The sequence below is a fragment of the Camarhynchus parvulus genome, chromosome 9, assembly GCF_901933205.1.
Source record: "Camarhynchus parvulus chromosome 9, STF_HiC, whole genome shotgun sequence".
NCBI classification, from domain to species: Eukaryota; Metazoa; Chordata; class Aves; order Passeriformes; family Thraupidae; genus Camarhynchus; species Camarhynchus parvulus.
Genome location: NC_044579.1, coordinates 23716584 through 23733860, shown reverse-complemented (window position 1 = coordinate 23733860; position 17277 = coordinate 23716584). Strand labels below are relative to the sequence as shown.

At 48.2% G+C, this 17277-nt stretch overlaps 1 protein-coding gene across 1 annotated transcript; it reads left to right on the top strand.

Annotated features, from left to right (window-relative positions):
- The first annotated feature begins 461 nt into the window (after positions 1-461).
- MAP6D1 (MAP6 domain containing 1) lies at positions 462-16115 on the top strand. The gene is given in 4 exon segments (XM_030954494.1): positions 462-877; positions 880-1004; positions 11296-11413; positions 13990-16115. Coding segments are annotated over 4 exon segments (693 nt in total). The 5' UTR covers positions 462-505; the 3' UTR covers positions 14068-16115.
- Positions 16116-17277: the final 1162 nt, after the last annotated feature.

The window sequence follows — 17277 nt, the reverse complement described above, 5'->3', positions numbered from 1 at the left end:
AATAAGCGCCAGGTTTCGCATACAAACGCTTTCTCTAATCCTAAACGTTTACGGCTGCCCCGAAGGTACACCGGAGCAGTACCACCCAGCTAGCGCGGAGCAGCATTCCTCGCCTGGCCGGGGCCGTCACTGGACGCGCTACGGCGCTCCCGGGCACCTAAAGAGCGGCTCCTGAAGCACCGACAGACACCGGGATCCGAAGCAGCGCGGGGAGAGCCGGTGCCCCCGGGAGGCAGCCGGGGGACGCAGCCCGGCGAGCTCCGGTGCCGGCCGCGCTCCCCGCGCTCCGCACCGCCGCCGGCCCCCGCAGCTGCACGGGGCTCCCGCCGGCAGCCGAGGTCACGTGTGCGGGCCGTAATCCCGGCGAGGGGGTGTCGTTACCGGGGAAGGGGGCGGCGGGAGGAGGGGCTGCCGCCGATGAGGGCTGAAGCCGGGGCGCGCGCCGGCTGCGGGCGCCGGAGCCGCAGGCGCCGCTGCGGGCGAGGCGGGGGCTGCGGCCGCGGCCATGGCCTGGCCCTGCATCAGCCGGGTGTGCTGCTTGGCCCGCTTCTGGAGCCAGCTGGACAAGTCCGACCTCTCCGTGCCGCTCACCATCCACAACTACTCGGACATCGAGGAGCAGGAGGACGGGCCGCCCCAGCGCGGCGGGCCCCCTCCGCGGGGCAGCGCTCGCCCGCCCGCCCCGGTGCGCCGCCCTCGGGACCCCGCCGCCGGGAAGCCGAGCGGCCGCAGGAAGAGCCGGGCGGCCGCCGCCGAAGAGCCCTTCGCGGCCGAGACCCAGTACCGGCGGGACTTCAGAGCGTGGCCCCTCCCGAGGAGGGACGACTTCCCCTGGGTCAGCGCCAGTAGCGGCGGCGGCGGCGGGAGGGACGGGGCCGCCCCCAGCCCGCCCCGGGACGCGCCGCCTGCGCCCTGCCCGGCGGCGGCGGGAGACCGGCGATCGACGGCCCCGAGCAGCTCCGGCCGCGCTCGCAGGCGGACGGCGGCCACACCACCTCCTACAGGTAACCGGGCCCGGCCAGTCCCCCGCTCCGCCCCGAGCCGGGGTTGCTCCTGCCGCGGGCGGGGGACGCTCCTCCGCAGCGCGGGGCGGGGATGCCGGCGGGCGGCCGCGGCGCGGGGGAGCCGCCACCGAGGGGAGGAGTACGGGGGCTGCCGGCTCGCCGGCGGGCTCAGCCTCTCGCCGAAGCCGCCTTTGCTTTTGGAAATGCTGTCCTTAAAGGCGTCTCTTATGCCCCGGGCGAGTGCCTGCCCCCGGCGGCCCCTGTGCGTGCCGGGGCAGTGGAGCCGGCCTCAGTGCGCCCCGCGCTCCGGGACGGGAGAGTGCTCCCGGGGTGGGATCCATGATGCCGTCCCTGGCGCAGCAGCGCTTTGCCCACCCGCTGCTGGGAGACACGGCACCTCCGACAGCTGCCCGAGTCCCGTCCGTGCCCAAGAGCCGCATCCCTTAGTGCCATCATCGTTTTCCCTTTAAAACTCCTGGAATGCGACATTCAAGGCGAGCCAAATTACAGCCTTAAAAGATTAGTCAGACAAGAAGACATTTTGCAGGATATATCCTCTATGTCATCTCATGGGCAATGGAAAAAATTGTCACAAACCACTTGTCTCAGAGCCTTTAAAAATTAAGTGTCTTATCTTATTGATGTCTTCCTTTCCCTCTGAACAGTATGACAGATTGCAGATGCATTTTTTTGGGAACAAGCAGTTAAGTGGAATGCCCCTAAACCCAACTTCTGTTCTTATTGACATCCTCCATGGAAGGAGAGGGATTTCAGCTCCTATTTCAGCTCCCGCTGTTGAATATTGTATCAGTTTCGTGTTGTTACCACATGCTCCCTCATAATGATGTTTGGCAGGTTTTAATATACCTATGAGGTATACTAATAGAGTAATTATTTTTATTCTGATTCACAATTATTTAGGCTCTTATTGCATATTATTATCTACCTAGGGGAAAATTCATCCCTGCAATTCATTAGATTATTTATCACAGTGCTTTTAAGACAAACTGGGTGCCTCGGGGAGGATTACCAGCCTGCACAGCAGCATTGCTTATCCCACTCCTCCTGCACAGGCAGCTCTGTGCAGTTAACATGCAGACTCTGAAAGGATAACTGCAGTGCTTGAATTGATATGCTATTTTCTCCTTTGCCACATCTCACAGGACAATCACAGAGTAATTATTGATTTTGAGGTAAAGCACTTTTAAATTTTAAACCAGCAAGGAATTACTTCAGAGAAACCTATGTAGAACAAGATTAGCAGGATTCATCTTTCAGAAACACATCCATCTCCACCTCGTTGTTGAAGCCTCCCCTTCCTTTTCAGCCTGACTCGAGGGGAAGGCTGCATCAGCCTGCATTAGAGCCACAGCTTTCCTGTAGCTGTTCAAGTACTCAGAGTCACTTCTCTCTCCCTCCTTCCCTCTGACTTGTCTGTTCTTACACAAGGCTCTCAACTACTGTCATCAAAGAACAAGAAGTTTACAGATCCCAGGACAAAGTACTGGCTGGGGCAACATACCAATATGCAAACCAAAACAAATTTTACAAAAAGTAAGACTTCAAGGTAGTTGAGGAACTACTCACAGCTGAAAGAAGGAGCCGTTAATGACAAGGATGGAGGCACAAGCCAGGGCAGCCACACCAGAAGAATGTTCCCATATAAAACCTTTAGGCTGTTTGAAGGCACGGTAAACTGATGCAGACAGAACTATATAAGTCAAACCATTTTTGCCTTATTCCAGCAATTCCCATAGTTTCTGTAGATTGTCACCTGGTGCAACATCACATGTAAGTCGCTGTACCACTGAGCACACAGGCTTCACAACAAGCAGCAGAAGAAAAGTTCACAATAGCTTCACAGGCTTCAAGAGTATATTTTCATTTAGATTTTTTTTTAAGACTAAGCATGTACTTGGCATAGTTACACTCATTATTAGTTACACTTGGGGTACTGGGTTTGTATTTGGTAGCTTCAGTGATGGCACTCCTGCAGTCTGAAGCAGGGAAGGGCTGATCACAGCACATCCACCTTTGGTAAGCTGAGCACTCACAACCCACAAGGACATTTCCATGAAAACCACTACAGTTCACTCTTCTCCTCTTACCTTATTTTCCAAAGGCAGCACTGCAGTCTGCAAACATCTGTCCAATATTCAGGTAGTAGCTGACCAGCTCCATTAAGGATTGATATTCTTCACCTGCCTCTGTATCAAAGACCATAAACACCCTCCTTGTTTATTGAACTGTCCCTTGGTGGCCATACACAGCCCCACTGTGCTCTGGCAACAGGGATCTCCTGACTTCTTGTAGACTGTACTCCCCCAGAAGTGTGAGGGCAGCAGGGAAGGCAGATCACCTGTGGTAGAGGCAGAGCAAGGGGGTTTCTCTTACTAAGGCCCATTGTGTCCTGAGGAGGAGGTTGGTGAAGACTCCGAGGTCTTTGGAGCAGTTGGAAAAAGGAAGAGTGTCCTACAGGGACATGCAGGCAGGGACCACTGCAGTGGATGGTATAGAGAGAAGCAAAGGTATGACAACACATGTTTTTTGTGAGACAGTCTCACCGCCTTGCTAGGGAGAACATTAGGGAGATTCCCTCTTTTCTGCTTGCAGGAGTATCAGCCCTCCCTGTGGGTCAGCCCAGTGAGGAGCTGGGGCAGCCCTGAGGACTGGCTTGTCTGCATGGGGAGCTGTGTCCACTCTCCCAAGAAATGGGTCATTGGAATCCTTTGTGCTCCAAGTGCTCCAGCAGATCCTGTGCACAGCTGGGCCAGGCATGCACTGTGAGGCTGTTCCTGGAGGATTGGCTCCTGCAGTCTGGGCACTGCAGGTCAGTAACCTCCACCTGTACTTTGTGACTGCCAGGTCTCAGCAGCTGCCTGGGCTTGCTTAGTGGGAAAGACACATTAAGTCTGTCTTGACCAAGACAATGCAGAAGAGTTGACATTGGTACCTGGTCCACTCCATGCTTTTAATGGCAATAGTGGTTTTCTTGCTTCACTCTATAAGGTGTTGGGATTTCTTTAGATTTTGGAGTTTGTTTGGGTTTTTTTTAATTCAGGAATTTTGACTCTGGCAGCCTATTGTGTTTGTTTCTGTGAAGAACCCAAGTGTAGTGTTGAGTCCCCTGTAACATTCAGCAGCATTTGATGTGCTTTTGTGCTTGATGTGCTCCTGGGAGACTTCATTCTGCATTCTGCTAAGCTCAGAAGGAAGCACAGCTGCACACAAATCTGTCTGTACCAGTGAAGCTGGTCAGCATGACCTGGCATTTCCCAGAACAAAATAAACCTCTGGGATCAGTGATTGAGACTGGAGGAATCTGTCTATGGCCAGAGTGAAGATGAAGGTGGAGGGGGTGTTGGAGCAATACCTGTACTCCTGAGAAAGTGAAGATTTTTTGTATCTTGAAATAATAACTGAATAAAAGGTGAAAGGAGAGCACAATTCCCTGCCCTGCAAACTGCCTTACAGCCTCCCTGCCCTATTGCCCTGTGTCTCCAGATCTTTGGGCAGCTTCTCTCTCCCTCCAGTCCCTGAATTTTGGCTGGAGTTTTGCAGGGTCTAAATTAAGTCAAACCCAATGGGGCTGCATTGTGGGAGCTCAGGCACACTCAGGCACACAGGTTAAGGCAAATCAATACAAGCTGCGCTTGAAAGCCTAAAATGGGATGTGCTCCAACTGTGAAAAGATCCTGGGGACTGCTGCAGAGGGTTGCAGTAGATTACACCTTACTGATGCTGGAGGAGGCAGAAGAAAGTGCTGAGTGGCCTCTCTGCTCCTTCCCAAGGGTTTGTCCTTTAGTGTCACGGAAGTGACTTCTCCTTTCAGCAGTAAATTGCAGGTGCTGTGTACTTTTGGCTTTGCACACAATTAATTGTAGTACTGGGTCTTGATTGCATTTAGCAGACAGTCTAGAAATAAAGAAGTGCTTTACTTAGCTCCCTTAACAGAGAATGAGAGAAGCTTGTGCTGTCAGCAGGTATCTCCACCTGGCTCTGTTCTCTGGATGTCATCTTCTTACCTTGTTAGAAGGCACAGCCTCTCTGTCAGGGCCAGTACTGCTGGGAGGAGAACCCTGTTCAAGGCTCAGCTACACTATAAATCACTACAGACATCAGTTTTCCCTTCAGTAACCTGCCAGCTTTTGGAAAACACTTCAGGTGTGTAAGTGAAAATGTTGCACCAGAGCTGTGAGTGGTTGGTTTGCCTCTTTTCCCCCCACCCATCATCTTTACTTGTAGTGGCACTTGGGGAACTGGGAGATGACTGCAAATTTCTGCACACATGTACAATGCAGGCCCTGAGCAGAGCCCAGTCTCTGCAGTTGGGGTTTCCATGACAGGTATTTTGAGCAGGTGTGAAAGTCAAGAGCACCCAGCTTGTTTGCACCTGGGAAGCATAGCAGTGAATAACACCAAACTGGGGCCTTGAGATCAGGAGGGTTTCCTGCTCACCCAGAATGAGCCATGTTGTTTTGATGAAAAGAAACCTCATAAAGAGCTGGAATAATTAAGAGGAAAGGTGTCTGTTGTGCCATTGCTCATGATTTTTGGGGATAGCAGGTGGAAGATACCTCAGCAAACTGAATTCCAATCCTCTTGTACAAATACTCAGCACATGCCATTCCATGACCATGAAGCAGACACCCCTGACCAGGAGGGATACCACAGAGTGAAGGCTTTTCCCCATAACTATGGATGCACTCATAGTGTGTTACTAGGCTGCCTGTACATTCATCTGCCTTCAAACAGTGCTTGTGCAGAAAAGCAAAGTGGCTGTGGTGACTCCTTCGCTTTGAAAAGCATCTTATTATTTTGCTGTGCAGCAAACAGTGAAAATACCTGAGCTTATGTTCAGCAATGTGTGGGATCAGAGCAGGCACCTGAGCCTGCAGGGTTAATAGTACTGTGTATGAGGAGCTCCATCCTTGATCCAGCAAGATCTTTAAAGGCATGCTTATCCTTAATAATAGCAGTAAATCTTTTATAATCAAGGCTTACAGTTATCTTTACATTCTTAAGTATCTTGCTGCTTGGAGAAATTAATACTCAAGCCCCTGATTTTTATGCTATTTAAGAAGTAAGCTTGCTTGGTGCAGGCATTGGGATGGATCCAGAGAGTGCCACTGTGCGCTGCATAGCCTGGCTGGGGCAGAGAGGGCTTGGAGGGGCACAGAGGTGTGAGAGGAGAGACACAGTGGGGCTGGGAATAGAGAGGGTGTCTGTTGTGCAAGCTATGCTGTAGAACTGAAATGTGGGATTCAAAGATGTCCTTAAAGTAGGAGGAATTTCCTCCACTTAAAGTCCATTCAGACTTATGTTAGAGTGAAAGAATGGAAAATGGGTGGATGGCAGGAGTCAAGACCCTCAGACCTACCCACACATCCCCAGTCACATAGTTCTGATAAAAGAGAAGCAGCTGCCTGTCCTGTCACACCAATGTAAGTGCTCCTTCCTTGAGCATCTGCCTGTGAGCAAAGCAACTCCCTAAAACTCACCCTAAGATAACAGTTTGAGTCTTAGGATTTGTGTCTTGTACTTTCATTCATGTCTTTTGCCATTGCTTCCTTCTTGTGACTTATGACAGCTCCAGGTGCTGCCTGACCTTACTGGAGGTGAGAGTTGAGACAGGAAATATCCAAGTGGCTTCTGCTTTCCTGCTCTGTAATTCCTGTGTGCTAGTCTGTCTTTCTGCCATGTCTTTTCTCTACCCCTCTATTTCCCCCCACCTCCTTCAGCCTTTCCCCCATTTCTTATCCTCATGCTGAGCTCTTTGCCTGGATAGGAGGATGGGCACAATCTGCCTCTGTGTCTGAGGGTTGGAAGGGCACCCCACCAGTGTCTGACACAGCTGAGGAGAAGCAGTTCAATGGCTCCATTATCCAGGAGGGCTCCTGACTTTGTCATGCAGAGCTCTCACTGTGACCATGACTTGTAACATTTGCAGTCCTCCATTTGCCAGGAGACATCATAGCACCCTCCCCGACCTGTGGAGGTCTTTGCCAACACTTAGCCTGTCCCTTGGGAGAGCACTGCTGCCCACCCAGCTCTGCCTGGGCAAACCAGAATGGCCCTGACAGTAGTCTGTGAAGAGCTGTGTTGCAAACAGGGAGACATTTCACACCCCACACCTTCGGCCAAAGCCTCTCCCACACCAGTCTGACTTCCCCAGGGGACATCTAGAGTAGTTTGTACTTTCAAAAGAAAATAACAGACACTCCTAACTGTGCACACAAGTTTCCTTCTAAAAGGAAATTTGGAAGAATGTTCATGATGCTGTTTAGTTGTCACTGGTGTGCTGGGTATGAGAAGGAAGATGGGAGAAGAATGAACACAGACTAGGTCAGGCAGCATAGCTCAGTTATGGTCACCTATACAGAATGAGCCTTTTTCTCCAGTTCTTATATAAGAAAGGTTATGCAGCGGCTCAGAACCACCACTGATAATTAATCATGTGAAGCAAACTGACATAAAGATGAGGTACTAAAATGACAACTGTTCTGGCATTGGTGCTGCATGACTATCAATGCTGAAGATAACGGCACTGTTGGGATTCCCATTGTCTGCCTCCCTGTGCCTAACAGAAGTGCCCTCCACCTTGGTGAAATTAAAAAGCTTTCTAGGCTAGATTTTCACTAGGTCAGTGAAATAAAAAGGATTTTGCAGTCAGCTTTCTCTGCAAAGCAGCAAACATTAGTAGGGCACACGGAATGGGGAAGGAGCTGGAGGCGGCACATAGGCTGGTCATTGGGTAGCTCACAGCATCCAGCAGCTCGAGCTGCAGCAGCAGGAGACACTGTGGTTGGAAAGAACAGAAGGACCAATCCCAAATGCATCATTCCCAAATCATGCCCTGAAGTCTGCAAGGCCCTGCTGATGAATGATGGTGGGGCCCTCTCTCCTGCCTGGCCCCATCTCAGCTGTTTGACAGCCTGGTACAGGCAGTCCTGCTCACCCGGGGGGGAGGTGGCACATAAACAGCAGCTCAGTGAAGCAGCTCTCATCAATGCTGGGCTTCATCACAACACCCTGGTAATTAACAGTCCAGTGCTGGTTTTTCTTTGTTTCTAGCCTATACATTATTTGTACTCCCACTTGCTCCATCTCTCACCACCACAGGGGTTAAACTGTCCCAGCAGGCCACAAGCCTCCCTCTCCACACTGCACTGATTCAGACCTTCCCCTGCAGACACATCCCCACACATTACAAAATAATTGCTTTTTCTCGAGCTCTATTAACCAATTTTGAGAAAGAGCAAAGAAACAGTTGAAAAAGCAGTGATTTATATGATCAAAGCACTGGGGCAACCCACTTGCAAAAAGCTGCTTCTTAATTATTCCTAGAGTGAGTTAGAGGTAAAGAAACAGCAGTACATAAAAACCAGCTCTTCCCTTTTGATCACTACTGTTTGAAAACCTGTGTGCTGCTCAGGAGGTCTTTCTCTTTCACAACCCCAATGGTTTAGTACTTCAGGTACCACCAGGTCATTTCTATTTATGGACATCAGAAATCTCACCTCTAGGTTGCAGGAGTAGAGGACAAAACAGAACCTCAAGAGAGCTTGGTCACTGAGTTCTGGGCCTGGAGGCTGCTTTCCCTCCTCTGCAGGTCCTTGCAGTCCCAGAGTACCCTGACAACTGCTGCTGTCTAGCACAAGGGGAGGAGGAGAGGGGTGCGGCAGGAAGGATGAAGATCATGGTCTCCAGCAGCAAGAGTCAGTCTCACGTATTCACCCCCAGCAGCAGCACGATGTCACACTACACAGGGTACAAAGGGGAAGACAGTCACTAATCTTGTCACTTGACATCTTAAACTAAGTAACATTAAAAACAGGTCATTCCTCTTCCCCAGGCTTTGATCGCATTGACTCCACTGATGACTCCAAGACTGATTTCTAGTCAAGTCACCAGACTGATATTTGGGCTTGTGTTCTTTCTGACTCTTGGCTATGCAGCTGGAAATGGGAACATGTGTCCTGCAAGCTTAGAGGCAGAGCAAATTTAGTTAGCTGCACTTTCTTGACCGAAGATTATAATATTCCTTTCTTGTGCTAAGTACCTCAGCTCCCAAAAGGAGTCAAGCTAAGTTGTCTCTGTTTTGCTCTGCCCTTCACTTTTGGCTCAGAGTTCTGGGTTCCCCCAGAGCAAAATCCCAGTTCCAAACCAGAAATGCTGCCGTGGTGTGGGCCGTGACTGTATCTGCCCTTATGTTTCTGATTTTGTGGGAGAGCATTTTCTCAGTGCATGTAGGTGCCTCAAAAACAGTTTTGACTATCCAGCCTGAGAGGAGAATGGTTTGACTTCCAGCCAAAATGAGGGTCTTGTGATCCAAAAGGACTGTGCTTGGGGGCCTGCCAAATCAGCAAATGATCTGCTATAAAGCATCAAGACAGAGTTGGCTGCACAGGCAGGCAGCACAGTCATTCATTGAAAGCTGCAGACACACTCCATTGCAGCGGGGAGACCAGTCAGCACAAGGATGAATGGTTAGGAATCAATGCCACTGGCATTCCTGAGGAAATTGGGCTTTATGTGGAGCAGCAGGTTCCAGTTCCTAGAAACTGATGGTTTTGTACCATTTTGCTGGTATTTTGCCCAATACCTGTGTCCTCTCTCTAGCTGTGCAGCAGGACAGAGATCAGATTTAGCTCTGCTTTCATTCACATCTGGGATTCCCTGCTGAAAGGTTGCCTTCTTGGGGCCAAAATCACCTTTCTTCAAAAGTGCTGCCTTATCCTGAGGAGTTACAGGAAGGGAGCAGGAACACCACCACCAGCACCAGGGATGCTGCGTGGGCACTCACCTGGGGCACCAGGGATGCTGCGTGGGCACTCACCTGGGGCACCAGGGATGCTGCGTGGGCACTCACCTGGGGCATCAGGGATGCTGTGTGGGCACTCATCTGCTGCCTGAACAGGCCCAAACAGCATGGTGCTGAGAAGGCAGAAGGTGGCAGCTCAGGACAGCAAGAACAAACTGATTGATAATAAACAAGATTTGCAATGCAACATAGCCCTGACAGAGGCCTGGCTTTGCTTTCCAACAGCAGGAAGTTCTTCCATAGGACATTATCCATAATATACTAAAAGGATCAAATCCAAACTACATATTCTAAAATAACACTCCACACTTAGGCACTTTGAGTTAGAGATTTAAAAGAGGAATTTGCAGCTATTATAAATATAGCAAATAGTATGCTTGGGAAAATGAAACTCAGAAAGGCTTTGATCAAAGATAAGCTTGACACATTAAAACAAGCCTCAGTCTTACCCCTTGATCCTGTATATAAGCAGATAGTAAAATGTGGTTATTGAACCATGCCAGGGTATGAAAATAAGATTGTCACATCTCGGTTAGTCACCTCTCCTTTTGCTACAGAAGCTGCCTGAATTCGTTGCCAGAGATACACACACAAACAGAGCAGACTTCTGTCTTCCTCTGAGCAACAAGACAGCTCAGCTGGCTGCTGCTGCAGCATCCAGAAAGTCCTGATGGCAGGGGCACTAGTGAGGCCTGTTTGTGACAAGGGGTGCAGAGAAGCACAGGGAAAGCTGCAGAAGGGAGCTGGCAGCTGAACTAAGCAGACCCTGCAATGCTGTTCTTTGGTGCTGCCCCTTTCTCAGTGCAGTCTCTGTGCATTTCTCAGATGACCCTTGGCTGACTTATTCTTGGAGCAGCAATGCCTTCTCAGACATCCTCATGCAGATTTAAAGCACTTCCCCCCATCTGAAGGAAAATCATCAGCGTAAGCATCTGCCAGCTGAGATGGTGTCTCCCTTTGGATGCATTTCAGGCTGAGCTGCCACAGCTGTGCAGCACAGCACACACTGGCAAACACTCCTGCTGCTGAGAGAGCCACAGCCAAGTATGGGAACATCAGCAGGCTCTTGGCTTATGTGAGGGCCACACATCAGACCAAGGTGCCTTAAAATGTAAGTGGCCAACGTGCCAGACAGTGTTTTACCTTTGACGTGGTCTGTGGGCTAGCATGCAAAAAGTAACCCTGACTTCTTCTTATCCAGGAGGGAAGCATCAATGACCTCCAGGAAAGAGCATATTTTGTAGGAAAAAAAGATGAGTTAAGTCAGGGAATCCAGTTAGCCCAGTCTGTTCCATCCTTCAGGATGCTCAGGCTCAGTTCTTTTATTCTCGGTATGCCTCAGACAAGTCAGCCTTGCAAGCTGATTGCATCCCACCTTGCCTTCTGGCTTTGTAACCCTCTGAGCAGAAGTACCCTGTGATAATGTTGTCTTTTACAAGTTCTTCTGTCTTGACAATCTCATTTCAGACAAGAGTATCGCCCATGGACTGGAGCAAAACCATCCAAGCCTATAAAGTCAAAACAAGGTTTCATTATCCCAGAAGACCATTTTGTTCAAGAGACAAGCTACAAGGCAGACTTTAAGGTAATTAGCTGTTTTTAAAAATTCTAAAGTCAATGTGAATAATGCCCAAAGTGCACATCAGGAACTCCTCATGTTTGATCGCTGTGGTGCATGTAGGATAAAGCCACATCCTTGTGGACAAGTGTTTTGTCACTGCCCATTAGGTAATGTGGCCATCCCTTGCCTTCAGAAAGACATGCTAGACAATGTCATACTGTAACTGATCATAATTCAGTCCCGGACGAAGATTTTAAACTGGAAGGAAATTCGAGATTTATGATTCCCTCAGTTGGATACCATATGTACAAGGTGTGTGCCATCACCTCTCTGTGTGTAAGGTGACATTAACACTTCCTGCACTAACTTGCAGCAGTCAGTGGGGACTAGCATTAGGATTGCAGAGTGAGATTTGGCCTCGGGGCACAGGTGTTGCCTGGGAGTCTGCAGATCACTGCCTAAGGAACAGCACTTGCTCAGACAGCACAAAACTCCCCCTTGCTGGTGTGGGCAGGAGCTCCCCTCCCTATCAAATGCTAAGAAGGACATGGCTGTGATGAACACACAAGCTGCACAGCTCTGAGACTTCCTTGGCATTTTCTTGTGAGTTTCTACAATTTTTTTCTGTGAGTTTCTCTATACCCGCAAAGATAATTTTCTTGCTGTGAAATACAGGTGCTGTTGAAAATCCCATGCGGAAACATTCTGTGCTCAGCATTTTCCCTGACAGGGCCCCGCACGCTCCCCATCCCCAGAAGAAAGGGAAGTGCACACTGGCAAGGCTCTGTTTTAGCTGCTTTTTGCATTAGACCACCAAAGAGAACAGCACCTCCCAGCCAACCACAGGAATTGTTCACAGGCTGCACTGAATGACAGAATGCAGAGCTAGGGCTGGGGCTGAACTCCCCAGCCACAGTGCGCTGTGCCAGTAGAGGTAACAGCAGCTACTCCAGGGCCACATGTGAAAAGTAAATCTTTGCCTTGGAGGAGACAAGGAAGAAGTGTTTAATCAGCAGACAGTCAAGTGCCTCCTCCGCAGAGGATTGCTGGCACACTGCTGCAACAAGGCTCATGATGGGTATAGCCAGCTCTGCTGAAAGTGGGACAGTGACCTCAGGCAAAACAGAATGTGCAAACCTCACCAAAACTTTCTCCTTGCTCTGAATAGTTTGGGCTGTTTACTGAGGTGCAGTGATGAGGATACACCTTGCATTTAACCCTTTAACCTTGTATTTGCCCCTTGTTAATTTGATTTTGCATTCTGACCCTAGGGAGTAAAAATACAGTGTTTTCCAATTTGTCAGATAGGATGCAAAGAAGGGGGTTCTAGATAAACCCCTGAATGTCCCTATTCCAGTTCTTGAGGAAGGGAAAGCAAAGACTAGAATCTTAGACACAAACACATGCTACCAAGGCCACTGCACTCTGAACCATGCAAGCAAAGATGGGGTCCTGGAGCCCCAGGGCACCATCACAGTCTCTCTAACAGACAGCATGGCAAAGGTGTAGTCAGGAATGAAGATGATGCCAAGAAGCCACCAGTCCAAAGAGAAGTCACATTCTCCCTGGTTCACACCTGGCCATTAGGATTTTCCCTCTCACCTGAAGCCCCTGGCTTTGCCAGACGTGGGAGTCAGGTTTCTGGTATGTGCTGACAGCCAGCATGTAGGACTCAGGCTGCTGGTTGTCCCCAGCCACTGAGCTGTGCACATGTTGTTTGTGACATCGCACTTGTTCCTTAGTGTGTCAGATGCATCCCCAGAGGAATGGAAAAATCAGAACAATGAAAACATCAACCAGAGATCAATAGCTTTCCCTGTTTCCCTGTACTCTCTTTGCCTATAGTTTTGCACTTCTTTCTCTGCTTGGATGGTGCCATCAGCATACCCAGCAGAGCTTTCAACCCTTTTATGTTTTATGGCCAGATTCACCCCGAGTCCTGGGCTGGATGCACATCTACAGCCAGTCCTATATAAAATCCTTTGAGTTTTCAGCATTAGGGATGACAGAAGCATCCAGGTGTCCTTCATGCTTCAGTACAACTACAGGGGCTGCATATTGCATGAAATTCTGATTCCACAGTCATCAGAGAAAGCAACCATTGTTATCTCTGCCTTTCCTCCAGGCGTGAGAAGTTTACATTCTTATCCATTCTTATCCTTGCAGTTTAACAGCCTGGCATATCCAGTAACCAGTTTGTCTCCTTTGGGTCCTCCAGCTCTGCACCTCTCTTTGCAGCAGACATGGACTGTGGTCCCATAAAGCATTACAGGCTCCATTTTGATGGAGCCTGGATGGCATTCTCCAAAAGCTTAAGGACCAGACACATACCATTGTGATTCCTCTCACTTCAATCCAGCACCCATCCAGCAGTGAATTTGTTGTGATGCTTGCAGAGTGTTTGCCAGCATCACACCTGTCCTTGAATCACCCTGTACAGCAAGACCAATCTCACTGATGCCCAGCCACGGCCTAACACCTGGGTAGTGGTTACAGTAAGAGCAGATAGATCCTCACAACACCCCAGGCCCCTCAAACTCTCTTGACAGTTGTATCCTGTGTCACACTAATGTGCTTTTCTCCTTTCCTCACCCTACTAGATCCCAGAGGTGAAGACCAGGTTCTCCCCCAACCCTTCTGCTGTTTTCCAGGCGCCATCACGGATCCTCAACGTGTGAACCTGGACCCTCCTCACACCCAGGCAGCTTAAACCTGGAGTTTCTGTTAAGATGTACCACTATGCAATTTTCATGAGGAGTGTTAAGATCAAAGGCCCGGTGTTATCAAAAGCAGCTCCAGTGATTAATGATATGCACACACACTTTCTGTTAACACAACAAACCGCAAAGCGCTTGGTTCAGAGCTGGCAGAACACGCTGCAAGGAGTGACCTAGTTTTTCACAGGAGCAGGTTCATTACTATGCCAGCTGGCGTCACATTAGGAGATTGACTCTGGGCAGCAAAGGCAGGATTGCAGGCAACAGCCCTACTCAGAAATACACAGGGTAGGAGGGAAAACGGTTGCAGGCAGGATGGATAATTAAAACCCAAACCAGTTTTATTTAGCAACACCCTCTAAGTAGGCCACTGAAAGAGAGGGAGTAGTCTGGCTGACTTCTGAGCTTCTTGGGGGGTTTTGGGAGTAGGACCTCAAATGGCATCACCAGAAAGCACAGCTTCAAAGGGTCTGGTCTGAACTTCCAAAGTTGTTTTAGAAGCTGGAGGAAGCCAATGTCATTGAACTCTAAAATAAATCTGGCACATGCAGTGTCCTGGGCCTTTAAGGCTGGGAAGCTGGATAGTTCCAAAATTGGGGAGCTGATGCAGGAGCAAGAGAGGACTGAACTCCAGGAGACAGCCCTGACAGCAGTGCACCAGACTAGTGTGGAGAGGAGTGCATGGATACAACCAGGCACCCACCAGTGCTCTCCAGAGGATCCAAGATACTTACATAACTTGTATAGCTGTTAGGGTGACTGTAAATATTGTACATGGATTTTACCTAAAGCAATTTGTGATCCTTTAATGAAAAGGATATGCTTATACTTTTAATAAATGTTAACTCTTTGCATATGCAAGGTGGAAAATATTGCCTTGAAATTCCTAAATTATCGCCTGTATATTGGTAATGCTAATGCTAGGAACAACCACAAGTGAATGTTACTTAGATATTCTTCTTAAAAAGAAATGTAATGTAGAATGTAAGCCATCTGTCATTTTTAAGATAGGCCGTTCCAAGTGTCATTGTTCTGAAGCTGATTTTTTTAGACTGCTGCGCATTTAACTTTTGCTGAGGTACATGTGTTTTAAGAAACCATTTTTTTAGCCTTTGTTCATCGAGACTTTACAATTTCTATTTCAATAACTTATGCAATATAATTAGTCTACTGCTTATTTAATGGATTTACTAATTATTTTGGAAAAAGAAATTGAAAAACTTTTACTTTGTGTTTGCAACACATGTGTGTTGTCCAGAACAAGGGAAACTATCCTCAGACTTGAACAGTGATCAGATACTCATTCATCTGTAATAAAACAGACTTTTACACAGGAGGATTTTTTCTTAACCTTCTTACTAGCTGAAGTCTAAGACAAATTTAATGAACTTTGGGGATTCTGCTAAAACGAATGCATTGCTGATAATTCCCATAAGAACAATTTTTGAGCTGTTGGCATGTGAATTGTACTTGCAATACATGCAGACAGCATCTTCTCACTGCATTATGTGGGAATTTAATGTGCCATCCCTGTTCACCATAGTGGGACCCAACACAACCACCAGAACAGGGAGCACCTGCAGTAAGCTGCATTTGGCTGGGACAAGGGATGGCCTGTCCCACACTCAGCCTTGGAGAAACCTGCAGTAATCCCAGTGCTTGCCAAAATAATTTTTCAGGAAATTCATTTTTCAGGAAATTCATTTGAAGCATTCAAAATGTGCTAAAAGAAGTTTTGCATGTTAGATGTTTCTAAGAATTCAATCTGCTTGTTTAATCTCTTTATAATGTTTTTAACAGTTTTGTTCAAACAATTTAAGTTCATTTCAATCCTAGACTTTATTAAAAGCAAGGAAAAAAACATAAAAAGGAAATTGTCTATTATCACTTCTTATTTGACTGTATTTCTTTAAAAAAAAGACCCAGGTTTAAACAAATTGGTAATATAATAAGCTTGTATTTTATCAAATGGACTGGATTTAATTTAATAAATTAAAATGTATTTTGGCTATTGGTTCTCTCACATATTTTTGTTGTTGTTGTTGTAAAATACAACCCACAGGTTTTCAACCTTGCAGTACAGTTTGTCACTGTAGGGCACACTGGACACCAAGCAATGCATCGGGATGCATTCAGAGCCATCAGCAGTCAATTCCTTACTCCTGGAACCTTCCCCCAGGCACAGCCCCCAGCAAGGACAGCTTGAAGGCACACTCAGAGCTGTGGCCCAGCTGCATTCCCTATGAAAGGAACGGAGGTTTGATACACTTTGATGTAGATGCCATGCTCTGAAGATCCCTTTCTGCAGTACCCACACTGTGCCTGGGGAAACCTCAGTTTCACTCTGCCATCTCACATAAATCACTGGAAAGGGTGATAGCATTGAATGCTAGAAGAGACCACTGCTTTACAGTTATTCCCAAGAACATTTCAGTCAGTAAAAGTGCTGAAGATACAACCAGCTCCCCTAGACAGTGCAATAGCTCTTCTAGCTATGCCTCAAGAGACTTCCAGGAGAAAGCCAAAGGCTCACAAGCTGCTGCTCAATGTACCTGAGCAATGAACAGAAGGAAAAGTGAGCAGGTAGTTACCACTGTAAGGTCCAGGGTGATGCCACTGGCTGTCAGTCTGCAACTTACCTGATTTTGCATGAAAAATGCCCACCTCAGCCAAATCAAAAGGTATCGCACCAAATTCCTCTGAAGAAGTCAAATCTACATGAGTTTTGCAGGCTCCAGGGAGTCGTGATGCCAGAATTGCTTCCAACACTGCTCTCACACTAGTATTTGTCTTCCCAATTGCTCTGGGCCCATGTCCAAGTCCCTCAAGGATTTCGATTGTGAATCACTCTGCAAGTAAGCGTTATTTGATACATAAAGAAACGTCCTTTTAAAAGGAAGGGTTTACACCTGTAACTTTAGAATTTACTATCCCTAGGGTGACACTGAACCTGCTTGTTTTGTTTAATCCTGCTGACACCTGGCCTGTTGGGATGCTGAAGGTGAGTTTTGTAGCAGGGAGCAGTGAATACCTGCACTGCCACATGCTCAATGTAAACTTTGGCCTGGGAAATACACCATTCCTCAGGAGAGGTCGTGTTGTGAACTTGCAGAATTCACAAGCAGCACGTTACTAATTTGCTTGCTTTCATAAACTGCACGTTTCTCTCTG